Source organism: Typopeltis vanoorti, chromosome 7, assembly GCF_054136105.1.
Source record: "Typopeltis vanoorti isolate ZY-2024b chromosome 7, IOZ_Tvanoo_1.0, whole genome shotgun sequence".
In the NCBI taxonomy this organism is placed as follows: Eukaryota; Metazoa; Arthropoda; class Arachnida; order Uropygi; family Thelyphonidae; genus Typopeltis; species Typopeltis vanoorti.
In genome coordinates, this window is record NC_143555.1 from 13,408,320 (window position 1) to 13,427,815 (window position 19,496).

Below are 19,496 nucleotides of genomic sequence, written 5' to 3' on the forward strand. Positions count from 1 at the left end.
TATTGACTGGGCTACCGAGGGTCAAGATGGATCTTTTTTTTTCTAACGAAAGGTTCCTTTTCGTTCCATAAAAACTTTTACAGTGACTGTTAGTCGGTTTCATGTTGCCTCCATTTCTTAGGGGAATGAATGCATGTAATTTACATATCTTATACAAATCAAACAACAAAAATTAAGTGACGCAAGGTTGTGATAGCTATAGAACGGAAGCCAGACGACCAGTATAATGAATATATATGGTTAGGTTTAAAAAGTCGTCAACATTTCGACGAAAGATAAGCAGTGTACCATCTTGCAGAGAAATAAAATAAGTTCGCTAACAAATTTAGTATAATTTCCAGCGGTAAAATAACGCTGCATATTTTTGGAGAATAAATTTGGTCAAAGAGACTGGAGTTTGAACTGCATCTTGAAAACAACGAATCTTAATAAAAGCTTTTTAAGTAAAAATGAATTAGCGTCTTATAAGTATGTGGCTTCCTTGTAAGATTTTGACCTTCCCCGAGTTTTTTTGCTCACCAAAAAATTTGTGAAATTAAAATATCGTGAAGTGGTTACATTGTAATAACAACAACAACATTGGGAAAAGGTAGGCATATATATTGTATATGCCTTTTAAAAGGAATTTAGAAGGCGTTTTGATAGCTTACTGCATGACAAATCAGTATTTAAACTGAGGAGAGTGAGAATAAATAGTAAATTGGTGGATGGGTTAGTACTAAAATAACTGATAGATATCACTAAGATCTATACAGCGACACACAGTCTGGTTTCAAAGGAGGGAAGATGCTGCAGAGCTCTGTTTTGGAGGCCGCTGTTGATATATAATTCGAGTTTTGAATAGCATTCAAAGAAGATGTTCAGTTTACAATAAACTGGAGATCTCTGAACTTCAATTTGAATATTTCCAGTTTACAATAAACTTCAAAGTTTACTGTAAACGGAAAAGAATCGTAATGAAGAATGCTGAGTGAAGTCATTTCAGGAAGTAGGAACACGCTGCTATGAAAAGAAAAAGAAAAAAAAGGGGAGGGGGGGTATCAATCGAATTTATCAATTTGATGCTGCCAAATGTAGAATTTTGCATCTCAGTAAAAAGAATGAAATGCAATGTATTATATTCGTAGATCTAAGCTTAAAAAATAATAAATAAATAAATAAATAAGGCAAGGAATTTGCCTTCTTTATCTCAAGATATTCTTGAGATATTCACTAAAACAGTCGTTCGGGCCGCATACTGATCAGCGTCAGTCTGATCTCCTGTTTTTCTAGGAAATAAAGAAACTCCGAGAGGGTGCAAAAGAAGAAATTAAATATCTTAGAATACACATAACTCACCGACAACATAACTCATAGTACAGTGCTAAACAGAATAAAGATTTTTGCAATGTCATATTTGAATATTCACATACTGAAGTTGTCTAACGTGAGACACTTTTTGAGTCATCTTTAAATAATACCTAATTTTAAGTATATTCGGAAAAATACATGAAATATTCTAAACGGGAAAACCATCTTGCAGGTTCAAGTATCTGCAAAATAAATAGCAAAATTGTATTGCTATTTATTTTGCATAAATAGCAATAAAATTTATAGAATTGGGCAGTATTCAAATCATTATAACATTCTCACATCTACCTAAGCCATGGAGAAAGTCTTTCGGATTAAGACGGGTGCTTTTTTCCCCTTTTATAGTTTAACAAATATGCAACCATACGCCAACTAATACGAAAATGATCCGAGAGTCATAAAGAGATACGTTTCTATTCATTCATTGTACAGAAATTAAATCTAGAGCCTATTTTGGCTTACGTACTGTAAATAATTTATTTAATGTAACATATAATTTGTATTGTTATGTGTAATATAAAATTATTGTATAATTTTGTATTACTTCGATTCTCCCCTAGGATTAGCCTCATTGAGACCAATTTGAATCAGCTAGACAAATTTTAGTAAAGATTCCAAAAAAGATTCCAATTTTCCATAAAATCCGCACACCCAGAGGGAGTTATTATAAGCGTAGAAATAGATAGTATTACCTGTCCACATTAATAACAAACCATAGGTTGACTACTCAATCTCTTGTGGATAAGATCAACATTTAAAAAAAATTAAAAAAATGGACAAAACACAGAATTATGATAAACCATTATCAATGAAACGTGTCCATACCGCGGTACCTATGGTTGTGTAAGGTAGTGTTAATGTTTAAGTTGTAGTTGTGAGAAAAGGTATCGGAGTTCGAAACGGTCAGGAACATCTAGTGCCTCCACATGTGACACTGTGGGGGCCGCTGCTCGTGGTCTACAGTGTTAAACTGTACGCCGAATAGTGCCCAACAGAGAACTACCTCCGTCGACGATACAATAAAGGAGGAAAGGCAGTGGATGCTCGTGATGAGCGAAGGCTAGTCCGTACAACGCTTGTACGAACTAATTGACAGGTGACGTTGCCGCAGTGACGTCGCAACACAACGTGGGAAGTGCAGCTCTTTACGCTTATAGACCCCTGCTCTATCATATAACCAAATAAATACTAGTGTCATTGGAGTTATAAAATATCAAAAATGCAACAAAATTGAAAAAAAATGAATAATAAAAATATACTGAAAAAGCCAAAATAACATCAAACTTTTATCATAATAAAATGCACTTCCGCAACCATTTCACCGACATCGATGGCATCAGTACCAGCATTAACAATGTGCGCCACCACCACGTACAACAATAAAAACCGATGTTATTCATACCGAATCCCCAACTGGCATTCTATTCATCTCAGCTATTTCAACTACATTATGCATGATGCCTTCCGTAAGAAGTGTGGGACATGTGCTTCTGTCATATTTGACATTACATTCCTTGTTCAAAGGTTATTAAACATGGAATCCCCTCTAAACAATTTGCTCCGGATTCAGATTTCCTTACCTCACTTTTCAGTCTTCATTTGTTGCCGTTATCGCTCTCCTAATTCAGATGCCCATGCTGTCTCTTTGATTATGATTATTTATTGCTGAAAGTTCATTTCATACAGTCTAATTACCCGAATTATAAGATAACCTTCGTTAGAGACCTTTAATGTTCATAACTCAAACCAGCATACCAAATATTCCTCATCAATCAGTCTTACACTCTGAGCCTTTTCTTAACTATCTCTCTCTCTCTCTCTCGCTCTCTCCAAACACACACAACACGTTTTTTCTTCTCTTAGCAACTCCAATTGTAACCTTGTCCATGTTCCCTTTTCTACAAACCGACCTCGTATTTCAACCCTTTTCAACTTCGTATTCCACGACACTACATCGATGTCAAGTGCGACGAACTGTAGGTTTCTCAAGTCTCTTTCCCTAGTCTGATTATTGTTTCCGCTCTCTTGATCCAAACAACTGCTCAGATCAATAATCCTTACTGGAAGGAGGCCTTCATTACCCACGCCACTATAAACTCCCGACCTCTAACCAAGTCCAGGTTCTCCAAGAACTGTGCCAAAGAAGTCCAAGGTAAAAATCAGCCATATATCCGGCTGAAATCAAAATATGCAGCTTTTCATTCAGCCTATACTATTGCGCGAAACAAATGTAAGAAAATCCTCAAAGAATCCAAAGCAATTTCATACGCGCTAAATTCAAAAAGCTTTCCTCTTGTACGCATGCCAGTATAGCCTTCTAGTTCCTCGCTAAGACTGCTGAGCATAACATCTGTCCTCCGTTTTTTCTACCTCAATCTCTCTTACACACACATCCTGATGATACCACGGTGACGTTAACCAAAGATAAGACTTCTTGGCATCATTCTTTCCCTCCAAATCTTATATACGCGAAAAAGGCAAATCGCTTCTTACAATATCACGAACTGCTCATAAGGCTCCACTGGTCTTTTGTCAGAACAAAATCAGAAACATCTTGAAATAGTCTTCATACAAAAAAAAAAAAATTTATGGGATAGATGGTATTCCTCCAATTGCGTTAAAAATTTGTAATGCATAATTAACACCATATCAGTTTCGGATTGGTATTAATTATACATATTCATTTGAATTCTACAGATTTCGCTAACCTTACCCACATTTGCAAAGAGACTATGAAAAAGGTTTCAAGAAAATCGTGTCATCGCTCTCAATATTTCCAAGGTATTTAATAGTGTCCAGGACAGATGCCTTCTTGCGAAGCTACTATCTTATGGTTTCTCTCTGTTTCTTTCTCTGATATTTTGATTGGACAGCTAGCCGCCTCTCTGATTGCTCACTGCTTGTCATGGTGGATGACTTCCTCTGGTCAAATTTCTCAAACGATGATGGAATACCCCAGAACCAGAAGATCAAATATGATCTGATGTTCTAACTTCAAATCATATTCATAGTTTTGCTGATGATAGCACTCTCCATTCCTCTTCTTCATTTGAGAAATCTGATAGTGCTCAAGTGATTGAAGTTTCAAGATTTTCCGTAACGAATGCCTTATTCTGATCTTCTCACCAATCTCAAACAGGATGAGGATACTCCAACGAATATGAATGGTGTCAAAACATAGTCCTGTCTTATTTCCCAGAAGAAAAAAGACTTTACTTCTCTTTACTATTACCCTTCTCTTCAATCAAAATCAGTTTATAAATCTGCATGGACTAAGAATGCTGTTCTCACATTTGTCATAACCTTCCCTAAGAATTTTTCAATAAATCCAGAAGAGGACAATTTTGTCACACCGACTCCGATTATCACTTTCTCATGGACGCCCTGTTTCTGCATTATGCTTTTTAATCGGCACTTTTATGGATGTTTCTCCACGGAATTTGCCACTACCATTCCTCTCATCGTATAAACACGAGCAGCCGCTGATCAACATTGATACACAGTTCAACTCCAAAATTATCAATCAAACCTCGATTCTTCTACCCTCATTCCATATGCTTTTGTCCTTTGGAACTTCCCTGTACTGTTTTACTCAATGAATACAACTCTCTCAGCTTCTCAAAAACATGATAACAGGTTCCTTCCTTCTCTGTAACCACTTGTCTATACAAGGCACTCTTAAAGATTATAGGTTTTTGTGACCTATATATATAGTCAGGTTTTACGCTTGGCAAAAATACAATTTGACAACTGCAAACTGCATCTAAAAATGGAAAAATGGGTAAAACAGTGAAATAATAAACATGTTCATTATTTTGTAAATAATCTTATATTTATATTCCACTACTTTCTAATAGAAGAATTTGTTTTCTCTTTTTTTTAACTTTTTAAATAAATCAAAATTCATAAAATGAAACATTAATGACTATATAATTTGAAGAATAGTACTGAATAATTAATATCATAAAAATAATAATTCATCAGAATTCCAAAAGAGATGTGAACTATTCTAAATAAGGATACATATTTTCATTTTTTCAAAATAATTTAAAGATTTCAGGGTTAGTTTTAGATTTCTGGTTGGTGCTGTTAGTATCTGTGATATGGATTATATCGATACGATAATCAAATTTCTTATTTGGAGCATTATTGTGTTTAGTACAACTGATGTGCTGCAAACCAAAGTACATTTTAAAAGTATTACAAGTTCAGTACGTTAAAAGACTGCTCAAACGACTACAGTCAATCAAGAAATATTGATAATTTTAAAGATGGATAACGTAACAAGAAAGCTATTGTCGAAGATTTTTTAAAAATTTATATTTCATTCTGCTCTTCACGAATTTTACATGAATCACGATCGAAAACTTATAATTTCATGCACTGACGAACAACAGATATAAAAATTCAGCGAAATCAAGCTTTTTTTTAACATTTTTGCTGCAATGATCACTTACCAACGTTTATTTCGAATTACACTTTTAAGAGTGAACCAACAAAATTTGGTTCTTTGAGTTAGAGATGATTCATAGAAACCTTTTGTCAGAAATATTGCACAAACCATTTAATCTACGAAATATGAAAGCAAACAGTGCGAAGAAGAAGAAGAAGAAGAAGAAGAAGAAGAAGAAATAAAACCTGCGAACTCAGCTTAGCAAAGTTGATGTTTTAATAGATTTCAACTTAAGGGAAGCAGCACAAACAAGTAAAACTCCCCCTACACCGTAATACGGATCAACGTACACAAAACTTAATTTTATTATTCTTTCTGAACTTTCGAGAAGAAACATATTTGCACCTTAGAAGTAAGAACACACTGATAATTTTCGCCAGAATAATTATTAAAAATTAAATGGACTGGATTAGTTTGGATCACGAGCGGAGAAGCAGCTCAGGCTATGAGATCGGTATATTAAGTCGGTTAAGTGCGTGTACTCTACGGCGGATTTCCATGTTTGTCGGGATCAAATACTAGACAAACAGTCACGGTTTATTAGTTCTTGTACTACAGTTACTGCAGAATTTTCCAATAACAATAAATTTATGTGGTTAGTTCTTGATCAAAAGTTCAAAATCAATCTGTATTTTGAACTTTAGTTCGAAATATAAATTTTGAGCTAAAGTCCAACTTCTATTCCGCGAGGAGCTTAAGCTCAGTCGGTAACAACGATGCCATTCGGAAAGAAAGAAAGAAATGGGGTAACGTCTAGGAAACGAAGAACTTTTATAAGGACTTTTCAGTTGAAGGTGGGTAGGCGGTTTAATATTGGAGTGACTGCGTTTTTCCTACAAACGAGAAGAATACAGTTGCCGCAGCAGTGCCAGTTTATTCATGCATGCGTATGCCAGATGGTAATGAACCACGGTACGTGAAGACTGACACAAGTTTTGTCGGATAAAAAGTAAATTTAAATCTTGGTATTAATTTATATTCAGATATGTTCAACTTTACTGAAGCTCGTGATCATATCTAATTTGCATAGCCGCTCGTATGTAAAATACTTGACATTCATGTGCACCTACCTTTCTTGATATGCAGCACGATAATTTGCTCAACAATTGTCTCTGGCTAACCAGCTAGCATAGTTATATTGAAATAAGTATTGGGAGAAATTATATCTCAGAGTAACCTGGATTGCACACACATGCGCGCGCATGCACACACACACACACATGCATACACAACACAACACAACACAACTTCAGGAGACGGTAGGCGAGGTGTGAAAAAGGAGACATCCAAAAAAGCATTACTCAAAATTATTAAACTTTGCTAACAGGATTAATTTTCAATCGTTGTAAAGTAACATGAAGTACTCATAATATCAGGATTATATACGAGTAAATATATATAGATACAATAATACCGTATATACCGACGTACAAAGCGACTGCTTTGGGTATAAGTGATCCCCACATTTTCTTTTCAAAATGTTTATGTTGTGCTATGCTCGCCGTATAAGACACAAATTTTACTTACCGCTGACAGCTTCTTACATATTACTTTTGCTTTAATATAGTGTAGGTATAACAATCACCTCCGGTTTTTTTCTTTCTGAACTGTAACTTATGAACGATGTCATCACATACGAGACAATCGGTAAAATGTTTTCCATCGATGAATACAAAGGTTCAGATGTTATACCCAAATTACAGGACGACCCATGGTTTTAGCCTTTGTTTTTTGTTTTTTTTGTAACATCAAAGATCATTATATATGCCGAAACATAAAGTTTTACACAGTTTTGTATGAAAAGTATCCTGTCGTTTGGGAAAGAGGCGGATTGCGTAAAACACTACCACAACGTAGGCAGCATTGAATTAAACAGAAGCGTTGAATATAGTCGGCGTTCATCCATCGTAAACTCGTGACTGTATAGTGCTAAATAGTCAACAGGAGACAGTCAGGTGATTTCTGTTCTAAGAAATTACCAAGCTAAGCAGTAACACAGAAGTAAAGGATTTTTTCGTTATGACTTCCTTTTGCTGCGTTAAACAAATTTATAATATTATTTATAATATTAATTATATTATAAATAATTATAATAATTATATAATTATAATTATATATTTAAGTTAAGGGATATTACATCCCATATTGTTTCTTAGCCGAATATAGAAACTATATAAAGTTCGGCGATTCGGGCAAATACCTGGATAGTGCACCTCAGTGTTGCACCTGAACCATTTGGTAGTGCAACACTGAGGCAACTCATAGTAAGGGTGGAGCAAGCTCCGATCACTATTCTTGGTATTTACCCATAATGTGAACTTAGCTCCAAGGAGCTGAATTACTACTGTTCTACATTATGAGAGAAGGTCACTACCCAGACCGGTTTCAATCTTTATTGAGGTCTCATCAGTGAGTAGGTAGACCTAGTTAATACCAAGTTTGTAGCAAACAGAACTTACATACCCTACTATGAGAATTGCCAAGAAGGTGTCCTAATAAATTACTAATTACTAATTAGTAATTTATTAGGATTCAATTACTAATTAGTAATTTATTAGGACACCTTCTTGTCCTACCAAATGGTTCAGGCGTTGCACTATCCAGGTATTTGCTTACGCTTGGAATCGCCGAACTTTATATAGTTTCTATATTCGGCATGAAACTCTTTGAGTTTCTTATTCGGCTAAGAAACAATATGGGATGTAATATCCCTTAACTTAAATAAGTTCATGTCGCCAAATTGAAGCCTTTGGCTATTCATATAATTAGTAATTAGTATAATTATATATTTATAAAAATATAATTATAATTATATAATTATATATTTATAAAAATATAATTATAATTATAAATATTAAATACTGTATAATTATTAATTATAGTATTTGGTCTGGTTTAGTCCCGAAAGTGTGGAAAGAGGGGAAAATAGTTCCACTGCATAAAGGAGGATCCAAGACTACTGTTGCAAATTACCGACGGATCAGCATATCAGGAGTCGTTGTCAAGGTCTTGGAGAAAGTAGTCAAGGGAAAAATACATGAATGGATTGATGAAAATGGGATACTGTATCGGAGACAGCATGGTTTTGTGAAGGGTAGGTCATGCCTCAGTAACTTGCTCAGGTTTTATAACACAGTGACAGCTGAACTGGATAAGGGTAAAGGGTTTATAGTGATACTACTGAACCTGGCTAAGGCCTTTGACAGGATACCACATGGAATTCTAATCCGTAAACTGCAACATATGGGAATGGATATAGGGTTGGTGAGATAGATAGGAGGGTGGTTGATGGAGAGATACCAGAGAGAAGTTTACTCAGGAGTAGAGTCCAAAAGACGGCCTGTGACTAGTGGTGTGCCGCAGGGTTCTGTTCTTGGACCACTGCTGTTTAATTTGTTCATTAGCGATATAATGAAGGAACTGAGAGGAACGGTTAATTTGTTCGCTGATGATGCAAAGTTGGGCAGAGCAATAGTGAATGCAGATGTCAAAATTTTGCAGGATGATTTGGATAGATTGGAGGTCTGGGCTAAGGAGAATGGATGTCAATTTAATGTGACAAAATGTAAGGTTATGCATTTTGGGGTAAAAAGATTAGCAGCAGTATATCACAATGGTGGAACTGTACTCCAGGAGATTGATGAGGCAAGGAACTTGGGAGTGTTAGTGGATAGGGAGATGAAGTTTAGGGGGCACACTGCAAAAGTAGCTAAATCAGCTCATCAAATCACTTGGATGCTGAAGAATACTTTGACAAGCAGAGATAAGCAAGTTATTGTTCCTCTGTATCGAGTCTTGATAAGACCCCATCTCGACTACTGTGCCCAGATCTGGTCACGTAGGTTTCTTCTTGATGGAGAGGAGGTTGAGAAGATCCAGAGGAGAGTGACTAAGATGATAGCAGGTCTATGGAATGAACCTTATGAAAACAGGTTGAAGATTTGTGGGTTGCAGAAATTGGTTGGTAGGCGGAAAAGGGGAGATATGATTGAGACATTTAAATTGCTGAAAGGTTTCTATAGGATTAATTCAGAGGATATATTTGAGACCAGGACTGGTGGTGGGAGGACTAGGGTATATCCATGGAAGCTGGGCAAGAGTGTGGTTAGTAAGGGGGTTAGAGCTGGGTTTTTTACTTTTAGAGTGGTGAATGAGTGGAATAAGCTGCCAGAGTCTGTTGTGGGTGCTATGACAGTGAATGAGTTCAAGGCAAAGTATGAAAGATACTGTGTGAATGTCGAATAGTTGTGATGGGCATGGTGTTTAGGGCCTCCCTCGATGAGTCTAAGAACTCCTTGGAGTCGCCCGTAATAATAATAATAATAATAATAATAATAATAATATATCAACATATATTATTAACCAGTTTAACTAAATGAACGCTCTGTAGCTACTTAAAAAACCATGTCCTGAATGAAATAGTTTCCAAAAAGGAAAATAACTATACCTATTTTGATTTGTAGCATTTAATATTAAATGTTGCAAATCCTCAGCTTCTCAGTCGATAAAAATGATGCCCTTGGTTAGAAAGAAGAGGTTGAAGTTTCATCTACGAAGAGAGAAATTTTTATAACGGCTTTTCAAATGAAGGTGAGTTAGGCGGCCTCACACAGGGATTTTCCTGCCAGAAATTGTTTCTCATGTTGCAAAAAGCCACACAAGTCTATGGCGATAGGATTAGCTGACCAATCATAGCACTATTGTGGTTTATACGAAGTCAAAGTACTTGGCCGTAGCAGGCTATCTGAGCGTAACGCGTTAAGAAAAAATGGGATACAAAGTCCTTTTCATCCATTATATCATGAATCTTTATCAAAATCCAGAAAGAGAAACATATTCACCAAGTCTTAAGAAATATGCTGATACGAAAAGTGAACGAGAAGCCATGTATCAGCGACTGGTGATACCGGAAACAAGTAAAATATAATAATTTTTCTATTACGAGCAATCAGTATGAACTTTATCTCATGATAGCCATAAATTTATCAATTTTACTTACGCTGGTTAACAAGAACTGTAACTAAATTAAAAACATATAGACTATTTTGGGCATACAATTTAAAAATGGAGCTCTTTTCCCAGCAGTTAGGGTTCTTTGTTATTACAAGACAAAGAACCAACCAAAACATAAGCTTAGGTAATTATTGTTCAGTAATAAGAATTTTAAAAAAATAAATCATCGCTTTAGAACTAAGAACCAATATTCAGGCCTATGCATTTTGCTATATTTACAATAATAAATTTAAAAAAAAATACAAAACTCAAAGTAGTCATCCGTCAGTATCACAAAATCTTTCCATGAAGGTAGTGGAACGAGTAATAGAGGATCTCAAGTGACAACGATTAGTCTTATGACAAATTCCAAGTTTGGGTATGATGTTTATTTTTTTCCTCTCTCTCTCTAAATGAAAATCCAGATATGTTAGTTAGTTATACAATAATAACAACTACCATTTGATCTGTCTGTGTTCTCCAAATCGCTGGCACTTCAAAAGCCATAAAACCTGCCTTTTAACTCTAACTTTTAAATGCAGCATAATAATAATAGAGACGAAATAAAAACCAGGATAACTGTTAATCTACGAATGAATTAATTATTTTATTTTAGGATAATCAGTAGAAGTAAACTGAAAACGCATTTTAATCCATAATGTTAATATTTAATTATCAATAATTCTAAAACTGACATAGAGCTAAAATAATCATTTTACTGATTTTTTATATTTTTTTTTCTTAAATAACTACTTTGCGATTATAGAATTTCATAAATTCATTGCATTAACCAGTTGGGAAATATTAGCATTTTACTCATATATGGTCCACGCAATTAAATAACAAGTTAAAAAACCATATGTACAAAATGCAGTTAATAAATGTGAATATGCACATGTCACGTGCTAGAATTCATTAGTAATTAACAGTTCTAATGTCTGGACCATGAGAGAATGTCTCAAATAGTAAGGCTGCAAATTCTGTTAGGATTTGGCAAGGCTTAAAACCTTCCTGTTTCGTTTAAAGCTTTTTTTTTTCTTTACTGTTCCAGTTTTGATGACTTCCGTTGTTGCAAATTTTTAAAGGACACCTAATTTAAATTTTAGCAGATGTTAAATAGAACCCGTTTCCATTTGACACAGTGGATTATTATTATTTATTTTATTTTCATTTGATCTCGTCACCAGCAGTAAGAGGGTTCAATTTCTCGGAGTACAAAAAAAGCTAACGTCTCGTGCTTCCGTTAACTTTGTGGATAGTTTGAATAAGAGTGAAACGGTTATCTTTTCATATTCGTGCTTCCTTTCAGAGCTATAATTTGTGAATGATGAGAGAGAGAGAGAGAGAGAGAGAGAGAGAGAGAGAGACTTAAGTTTTGTGTTATAGTAATGAAGGTATAAAATAATACATGATAACCCACTCCGCTCTCCTCTGCGAGAAAGTACGCTGAGAAGATAATATGTTTAGGCTGATCTACGTTTAAAATTATAATTATATGTGCATGTAGACCAAAGTTCGCACAACATAATTTCTCAGGAAAGAATGTGATTTTACGACTTAAAAAAAAGATTTTATAAACATCGGTCCGATTCCAAACGGAAGGAAAAATAGTCATTTAAGCACTGCTGCCTTTGCAAACAATGCTCCGTTGTGCGTTATGGGACTCACTGTGTTTAACTGCTGGATTTATTGAAAAGATGCTTTTAAACGTTTTCAAACAAGTAGTACGCTGATATTCACTTAATTTTACAGTTTTTGTAAAGGCAACGCGACAGCTGATGTTACGGAATGCCGAATGAATATCAACGATTAAATTAGGTGATGTACCTGAACGTTACGTTATTCACTACGATCCACATAACATGCTTCAGGTAATGCAATTCAGTGGTGTCATGCAGCAAATATTCCGTGATAAATATAATAAATTTAGTTTAATCCTTTATCCAAGTGTGAGCAAACAAAGTTTGCGCCTGAAAATATCTTCAGGACTGAGGCAAGGTGGTGCTTCTGTGGGCAACTCGTATCAAAGGTGGACCAAGCTCTCATCGCTCCTTGTCTCATTATCTCCCACCATGCAAAGCATATCTCCTTGAGGAAATGTATAATGCTATGCATTAAAGGATCACCACTTAGTATCACCACTTCTGGGTCTGCCTCCCACTGACGAGACCTCAATAACGATCGAAATCGGTCTGGGTAGTGGCCCTTCCCTTAATGCATAGCATTATACATTTCCTCGAGGAGATATGCTTTGCATGGTGGAAGATACTGAAACAAGGAGTGATGAGATATTGGTCCACCTTTGCTACGAGTTGCCAACAGAGGCAGCACCTTGCCTCAGTCCTGAAGATATTTTCAGGCGCAAACTTTGTTTACTCACACTTGGATAAAGGATTAAACTAAATTTATTATAGTCTAACCAAGTGCAAAATAAACTTCCAGCAAATATTCCGTGAATTTGGAGGGTGCTAAGTAAAGAGCGTTTACATCCGCACGTTTACATTGCAAGACTTACAGTTCCCTGAATGGACAGGTTAGGAGTGAAATTCTCTCCCTGGGCGGTTGGAAATGCTGAAGTATATAGGTCCACGTTATTCGGCTAGGGAAGGACTTTTATTAGAGATGGAGAGAATAATACTGGTAATGGGTTCTAGTGAAAAGCCACATTTTTCGATAAATGTATGATGTGGTTCTTAGGAACCAAATGATCAGACCTTAACGATCCTATTCGGGAAATAAACCTTAATTTCTTTGCAAAATGAACTGCTTGGTCTTTTGAAACAACACATTTCCATTATAATGGACTTCGGTCGTTTTTTTATTATTATTATTATTATTTAATTTTTTTGACCGGTTTCCAATTATCTGAACAATCATTACCCCCAACCGTTGGATTGGTCAAAGAAATCATCATTTTCCATCGAGATCTTCTGATCTCTGACCATTTAAGACTCCTGCATCTGGGGTGACGTATAAGCGTTAGTTAGGTGCAAAAGCTTAAAAATAATTATGCACCGCATGTTGTTTATTTTATACTAAGATGGATTTCCTCAACAAGTTTCGTTGTCTATAGGGCTAACAGCATCTTCAGGAGGTTGCTGAAGATACTGTTAGCCATACAGACAGCGAAACATGTTGAGGAAATACATCGAGTATAAATAAATATACGAATAAATATAAATAAATATACATATACGAGTTAAAACCTGGTTATCTATTACTGAAGCAAATTATACACTGCATCGGAGGATTCTGGACTACATTCAAAATGATTAGCCAACGACAAAACATGCATTATTACGACGTGCGGGAAATATGTATCCAAGTAAAAAGCGAACATTTTGAAGCTTGATTGTGTGATTGATGTTCATTTCTTAAGGTAACTAATTTTTCAACTTATAAGTTTTAAGAAGATATAAAAACATTTTGTAACTTCTAAACGTTTAATATGTATTGTAGTCTTTTTTTTTGTCCTTATAATTACATCTAAAAAATGAGGGGGAAAAAATATATATATACGTTTATTTATTTTTATTTAATTATTTAGTTAATTTTATTTATGTATATTCTTTTATATATACGATTCATATGTTGACAGAGGATGTGATGATGTTCCCATTTGATAGAAAAGGGCGTCTAAAATGTCACTAGATTGAAAACAAGCATACATCAGTTGCCATTACTATTACCACATGATAGTAGTAACATGTTTTAATAGTTAACAATGTCATTTTACAATATTAAGACGTGACTTATTTAACAATAAGTCACATGTCTAATTATTGTAGGAATTACTGTATAAAATTATTAGATGATGCTGCTCGAAGAGTCGTCGAACTTCCTTTCTTTCCTTGAATGATCTGAGTCCATACATTCATTTAAAAGTGCACAAAAACGCATAAAATAAACCGTCCCCCCTTTTATATATTTACTTTATTCACGGAACACGTGCAGATAACGGTGTCTATTATACTAGCTCCTGTTAAACAAGCACCTCGTCAGCTCTTTAGCTTTCAGCACGAGCATGGATTTATGTTGGTTATTACTGACACCAATAAGCAGCACTCAGCATGCGTATTGAGGGATTATCAGCTAAGAAGTTCCAACCATGCTAGCAGTTTATTTATCGGACTAACTTTCCACCATCAGTAGAGAAGATGGGGGGAAGCAACTAGTAATGAAACATTAACAAGACAACAGTAGTAGATTTCTATCCGCTCTCCAGAAGCCATGCAATCGATTTTGATAATAGCCACTGAATAGCATGCTTACGAATAACTGATAGTCAGAAAAGCAAAGCATTCTGTTGTCTAATAAGTTCAAATAAACAAACAATTTCTTCCGGAAATTATACACATTTTGAAATCAGAACAGGTTTAAGAAATATGTGCATTTTAGAATCCAAATATTAGAATAGAGAGAGAGAGAGAGAGAGAGAGAGAGAGAGAGGACAGTTTATCTTAAAAAAAAAAGAAGCAGAAGAGAAGAAAGATAGATAGAATACGATCAAAATGTCAAAAGATCTGAATAAAAATTTGTTTCAAAGATAAGATTAATTTACTTAAATGACGAAAAAATAAAGAAACGAGTATGCATTACCAAAATGCATAAAAGGCGAAGAAACAATCTCTGTTCTTCGGGGGGGGGGGGGTGAAAAGAGAGTGAAGATTCTTCTGTATTTTCACTTCTTCCAAATTACTAACTTACTTTTTACTAATTGCAAGGAAAATAAATTTAAGAATACGTTTTAAGCCAATTTTAGATAATTTTCGACCGTTAGACCTGAATTTTAGACCTGATATATTATATATATATATATATATATATAGAAACTAACACGTTTTCTAAGAAATAAAGTGATTTAAATATTGTCAATGACACTAGCCAATCATTATTATCGATTACTTAATCAGCATTAATCATTATTTAACGCTGTATATAATATAATAAAGATGCCAAATTGTTCTATGCCTATCTGAACTGTTTACATTGACATCAGTAATATAATTACAAAATAAAATTCCTGAGAACTCAGATGCTTAAACGAAACAAGCCGCCAAATAAATACTGAAGCGCGCTGTACCTCTGAACTCAATAAAAATGTATAGACTGTACGAGTAGCTAATCGTTTAAAATGTGCACATTATTTTCGTTGATTTTTCAAAGTCTTCATAGCCTGTTTCGACGAAGTCCTTTGTTTAGAAAGACCTGGGTTCGAATCTAGACTGCGAAGTACTGTTTAAAGGACTTTTGAATTCAGACATAAGACTAACTTAACTCAATCTGGGCAGGTTGTGAGCATTAAGGTAAGCACCACCGATTATTTATTTTTGCTATCGCTATTTTTCGTTGAAAAATTAGAAGGATAAAACCAATCTTAAGTTGATATGTTCTCATTCTTATTATACTGAGGCATACTGTTCTGTTAGCCAAATTATTCTAGCAGAAATAAATAAGAGCACACAAACCCAATGAAAATTTGGGAAAAGATTCTCTCTCTCTCTCCCCCCCCCCTTTCTTTATATCAATGTTATAGTATCTCTTCAGCATTCAAGTTATATGTTGACTGCAATGACCTCTTACACGTTCTATCTCCCATCCCCAGATAATTAAGTGGTGCATATTTGTTCTTCTTTTGTAAATAAATTGCAACGTTTCTTTAAAAATATTGCAATCATCTTGCAATAAGACTTACATGTACAGTTTAGAAGAGGTAATCGGACTCTCGTGTAGCTGAGTTTATAGATTTGTTACTTCCGGTTGGCGTAAAACAAAAATTTTAAATAATAAAATATTAATAAATAAACACTATAAATATAATTTACTGTTCACTGTCAAAGGAAATACACTAAAAATGAATGAGAACCTTTCAAGTATGTAACCTGTGCACTGAAATGGGTGCCAGTGTGATACGGATACATTACGTCATTTATGTAAGAGCACTGTCGCCATCTCCTAAAGAACGGTCAGACAGCATGCATTTGTGTTGTGATAGGTTTCTTTACACATACACGTTGTAACGAAAGGCTTGGAGGGCAACCTTGTAATCTCTGATTACAAGAAATAAAACAGAGCAAAGCAATGCGGAATAAACCGTAATAAAATAGAATGGAAATTTTTGTAAATTAGCGAAGGATTTCTCCACTATTTACTTTTTTTTTTACTTTTTTTTTCTCTGGACTTTATATCACCATCTGAGGATGTAGGACTCCTCGTTAAGAGCAACTTCATCCCTTAATTATTAACGCTTACATGCAGTAGTAAAAAATCATAATAACTGATTCCAGGTATTATTAAATTACACTATTTCCAAACACGGTATACATGGAAGCATTTATCCTTAAATGTTAAGAAAATACTGCTTCATCGATCTGTTAGTACGGGGATAGTTGCAATGGTCAGCAGCGCATCTTAGTGTCGAAATATCAGATAAAAGTAAATCTCGGCTAAGAATGTAGAATGAAGAGGTTACTTACCTGGTGCTGTTTGCCAGCTGAGTCCACCTATAAACATTTTCCTGGAAGAGACAAGGAGAGAGAATTAGCTGTAGAAATCCAACCTAATCACACAAACGTTGGAACACAATTATTTCCCGCTGAAGCGAGCAGGCAATTCGCCTACGCACACCACACACAAAGAACAACACTTAGCACTGAAAGCTCGCTCATGGTGAGATAACCAAACCTACCCGGGGTCGTGTGAGAGCTCGTTCGGGCTGCCCGCGCTGCTCTGCTGGTTCTCGGGATCCATATTGTCTGCTATAACCTGAGTACTACAAGCTACTACACTAAAAAGTACGACAGCTTCTAGCCCAGCACGTGGGTTGTGCGAGCACTAAATCTGCACGCTAAGACTATTGGTCCATTGTGAGAAGCTCCAACATACCCAGTCGGCAAAATGGGAGCCCTATGTGATTGATAGAAGGATAAGACGGTTGCCATTGGATCTCAATTTGACGCAGGCGCTAAGGATCAGCTTTCGCCTACGTCATTGTCCTCGTCCCGCCTCTTTCTAAACGGTTCCCGATACAATAGCGCCATCACGGGAGAGCAGTAAGAACTTCGTCGGTTCAGAATAATAACGTTTGTGCACCTGCAGCTGCATACACCGGTCGGCTAAATATGAACCTCTTAAGATCACGTACAATGTGTATGCGCCCGATACCAGTCTAAATCCTCCAGTGCTCATTCTCTGTCCTATTTTTCAATGAAAGAAGTGGTGAGATGATTTGATTCTTTATATAGAATAGAACAGATTAGTGAAGAATGATTTTTAGACACCAGCTTTCTTTAAATCATTTGATAATTTTTTATTGTAACAAAGTTCGCTTTATCTAGTTATAGATTGTCGAACCTGAGAGTCCGGAAATGATACACTATCATTGATAAAAAGTCGGTTCGTTTATAAATTTTAAAATAAACTGTTTCATACTTTTAACTAAAAGCATTATGCGAAGACTGATGCTGTGTAAAGGTTATTTTCTATATAAATAAAGCGGTTTGCAATATAAAATTAGCTCACTAGGAATAATCATGTAGCTTGGTATAAGGTATAATCTACAAATGCTTATCAAAAATTCTGTGTATAACTTGAAGATAAACTGATTTTAATAAATAATGCGAGAAAATAAATCATATATAAATTAAATAATTCTGAATACTCAGAATTTAATATTTTAATATTTTAGCTTTCGTTTTCCCCCTGCTATTTATCACATCTAATTATCGCAACTTACTAAAATTTACACCTTAGTAAAGATAATTTGTTGTTGTTTTCCCTCCATTGACAAATACTGAATAAGCTACCTCTTAAAATTGTGATGTATATTTTAAATGTGAGATACAAGCGCGTATATATGAAATAAAGACTTGCAATCCAAAACATAATGACACTGGGGGTGGGGGAGAATAAGGATTTTATTGGCTTCATATGAATGATAAGAAGTATAGTAATGCTAAAGATCTGAGAAATCATTAGTCCAAACAAACAAACATGTAAAGCACGAAAATTTAAATGAAAATTCGCTATAAATTGGATGTAATTGGACAAGCTAAAAACAAGAGAACGGTGTTCCTAATAAGTTAATGAGATAAGGTGGCATCATAATAATCACTTAGCAAAATAATAATGGAAGTACATCAACATAATTTAACTCGTAATAAACAATGAAGACTGAATGTTATCATTTGGATAATAGCCAAAATTCCTTCTCGTCTGTAGAATAAACCACTAAAATTTCAGTATATCTATAAAGGGCTATAATCCAAACAAACTCTACATTATATATGAAATATTAATTTTTTTCATTAGTCAATAAATTTCCCATGACCATTTTTTTATACAAAAGCAGCATATGATGGACTTAACAGAAAACACACTCAATCTAAAATCATCGGACCCATACACACATACACAGATCTAGCGCTATCTTACAAATACGCCTGTAGTTTTTTTTTTTACTAGATTCTTTATTCTATATCTGCGTGCGTATTGAACAAGTTCATGTTTCTAAATAATGTACAGAAGAAAAGTTGAATCGAAATATTCTTTGAGACATATATTAAAATAAATATCACATCAGTGTTGTTATACATATACTCATTTACAGTATTATAACAACACTGATGTGATATCCATTAATTTGGTTTCAGAGATTAGTTCAGTGAGAGTAATTGCTCTGGATCTGCAACAAATTGTAGTA

General features: G+C 34.9%; 1 protein-coding gene across 9 annotated transcripts in view; it reads right to left on the bottom strand.

Annotated features, from left to right (window-relative positions):
* LOC150104491 (RNA-binding protein Musashi homolog Rbp6-like) overlaps window positions 1–17,670 on the bottom strand; it is a 768,426-nt gene extending 750,756 nt beyond the window's left edge. For all 9 annotated transcript variants that reach the window (XM_090395177.1, XM_090395182.1, XM_090395176.1 and 6 more), the window contains exons 1-2: window positions 17,484–17,670; window positions 17,272–17,312 (exon numbers count right to left, since the gene is read on the bottom strand). In XM_090395177.1, the coding sequence (XP_090251303.1) occupies window positions 17,272–17,312; window positions 17,484–17,545 (103 nt within the window). In that variant the 5' untranslated portion in view covers window positions 17,546–17,670. The remainder of the gene's footprint in view (window positions 1–17,271; window positions 17,313–17,483) is intronic.
* Between the last annotated feature and the right edge of the window lie 1,826 nt (window positions 17,671–19,496).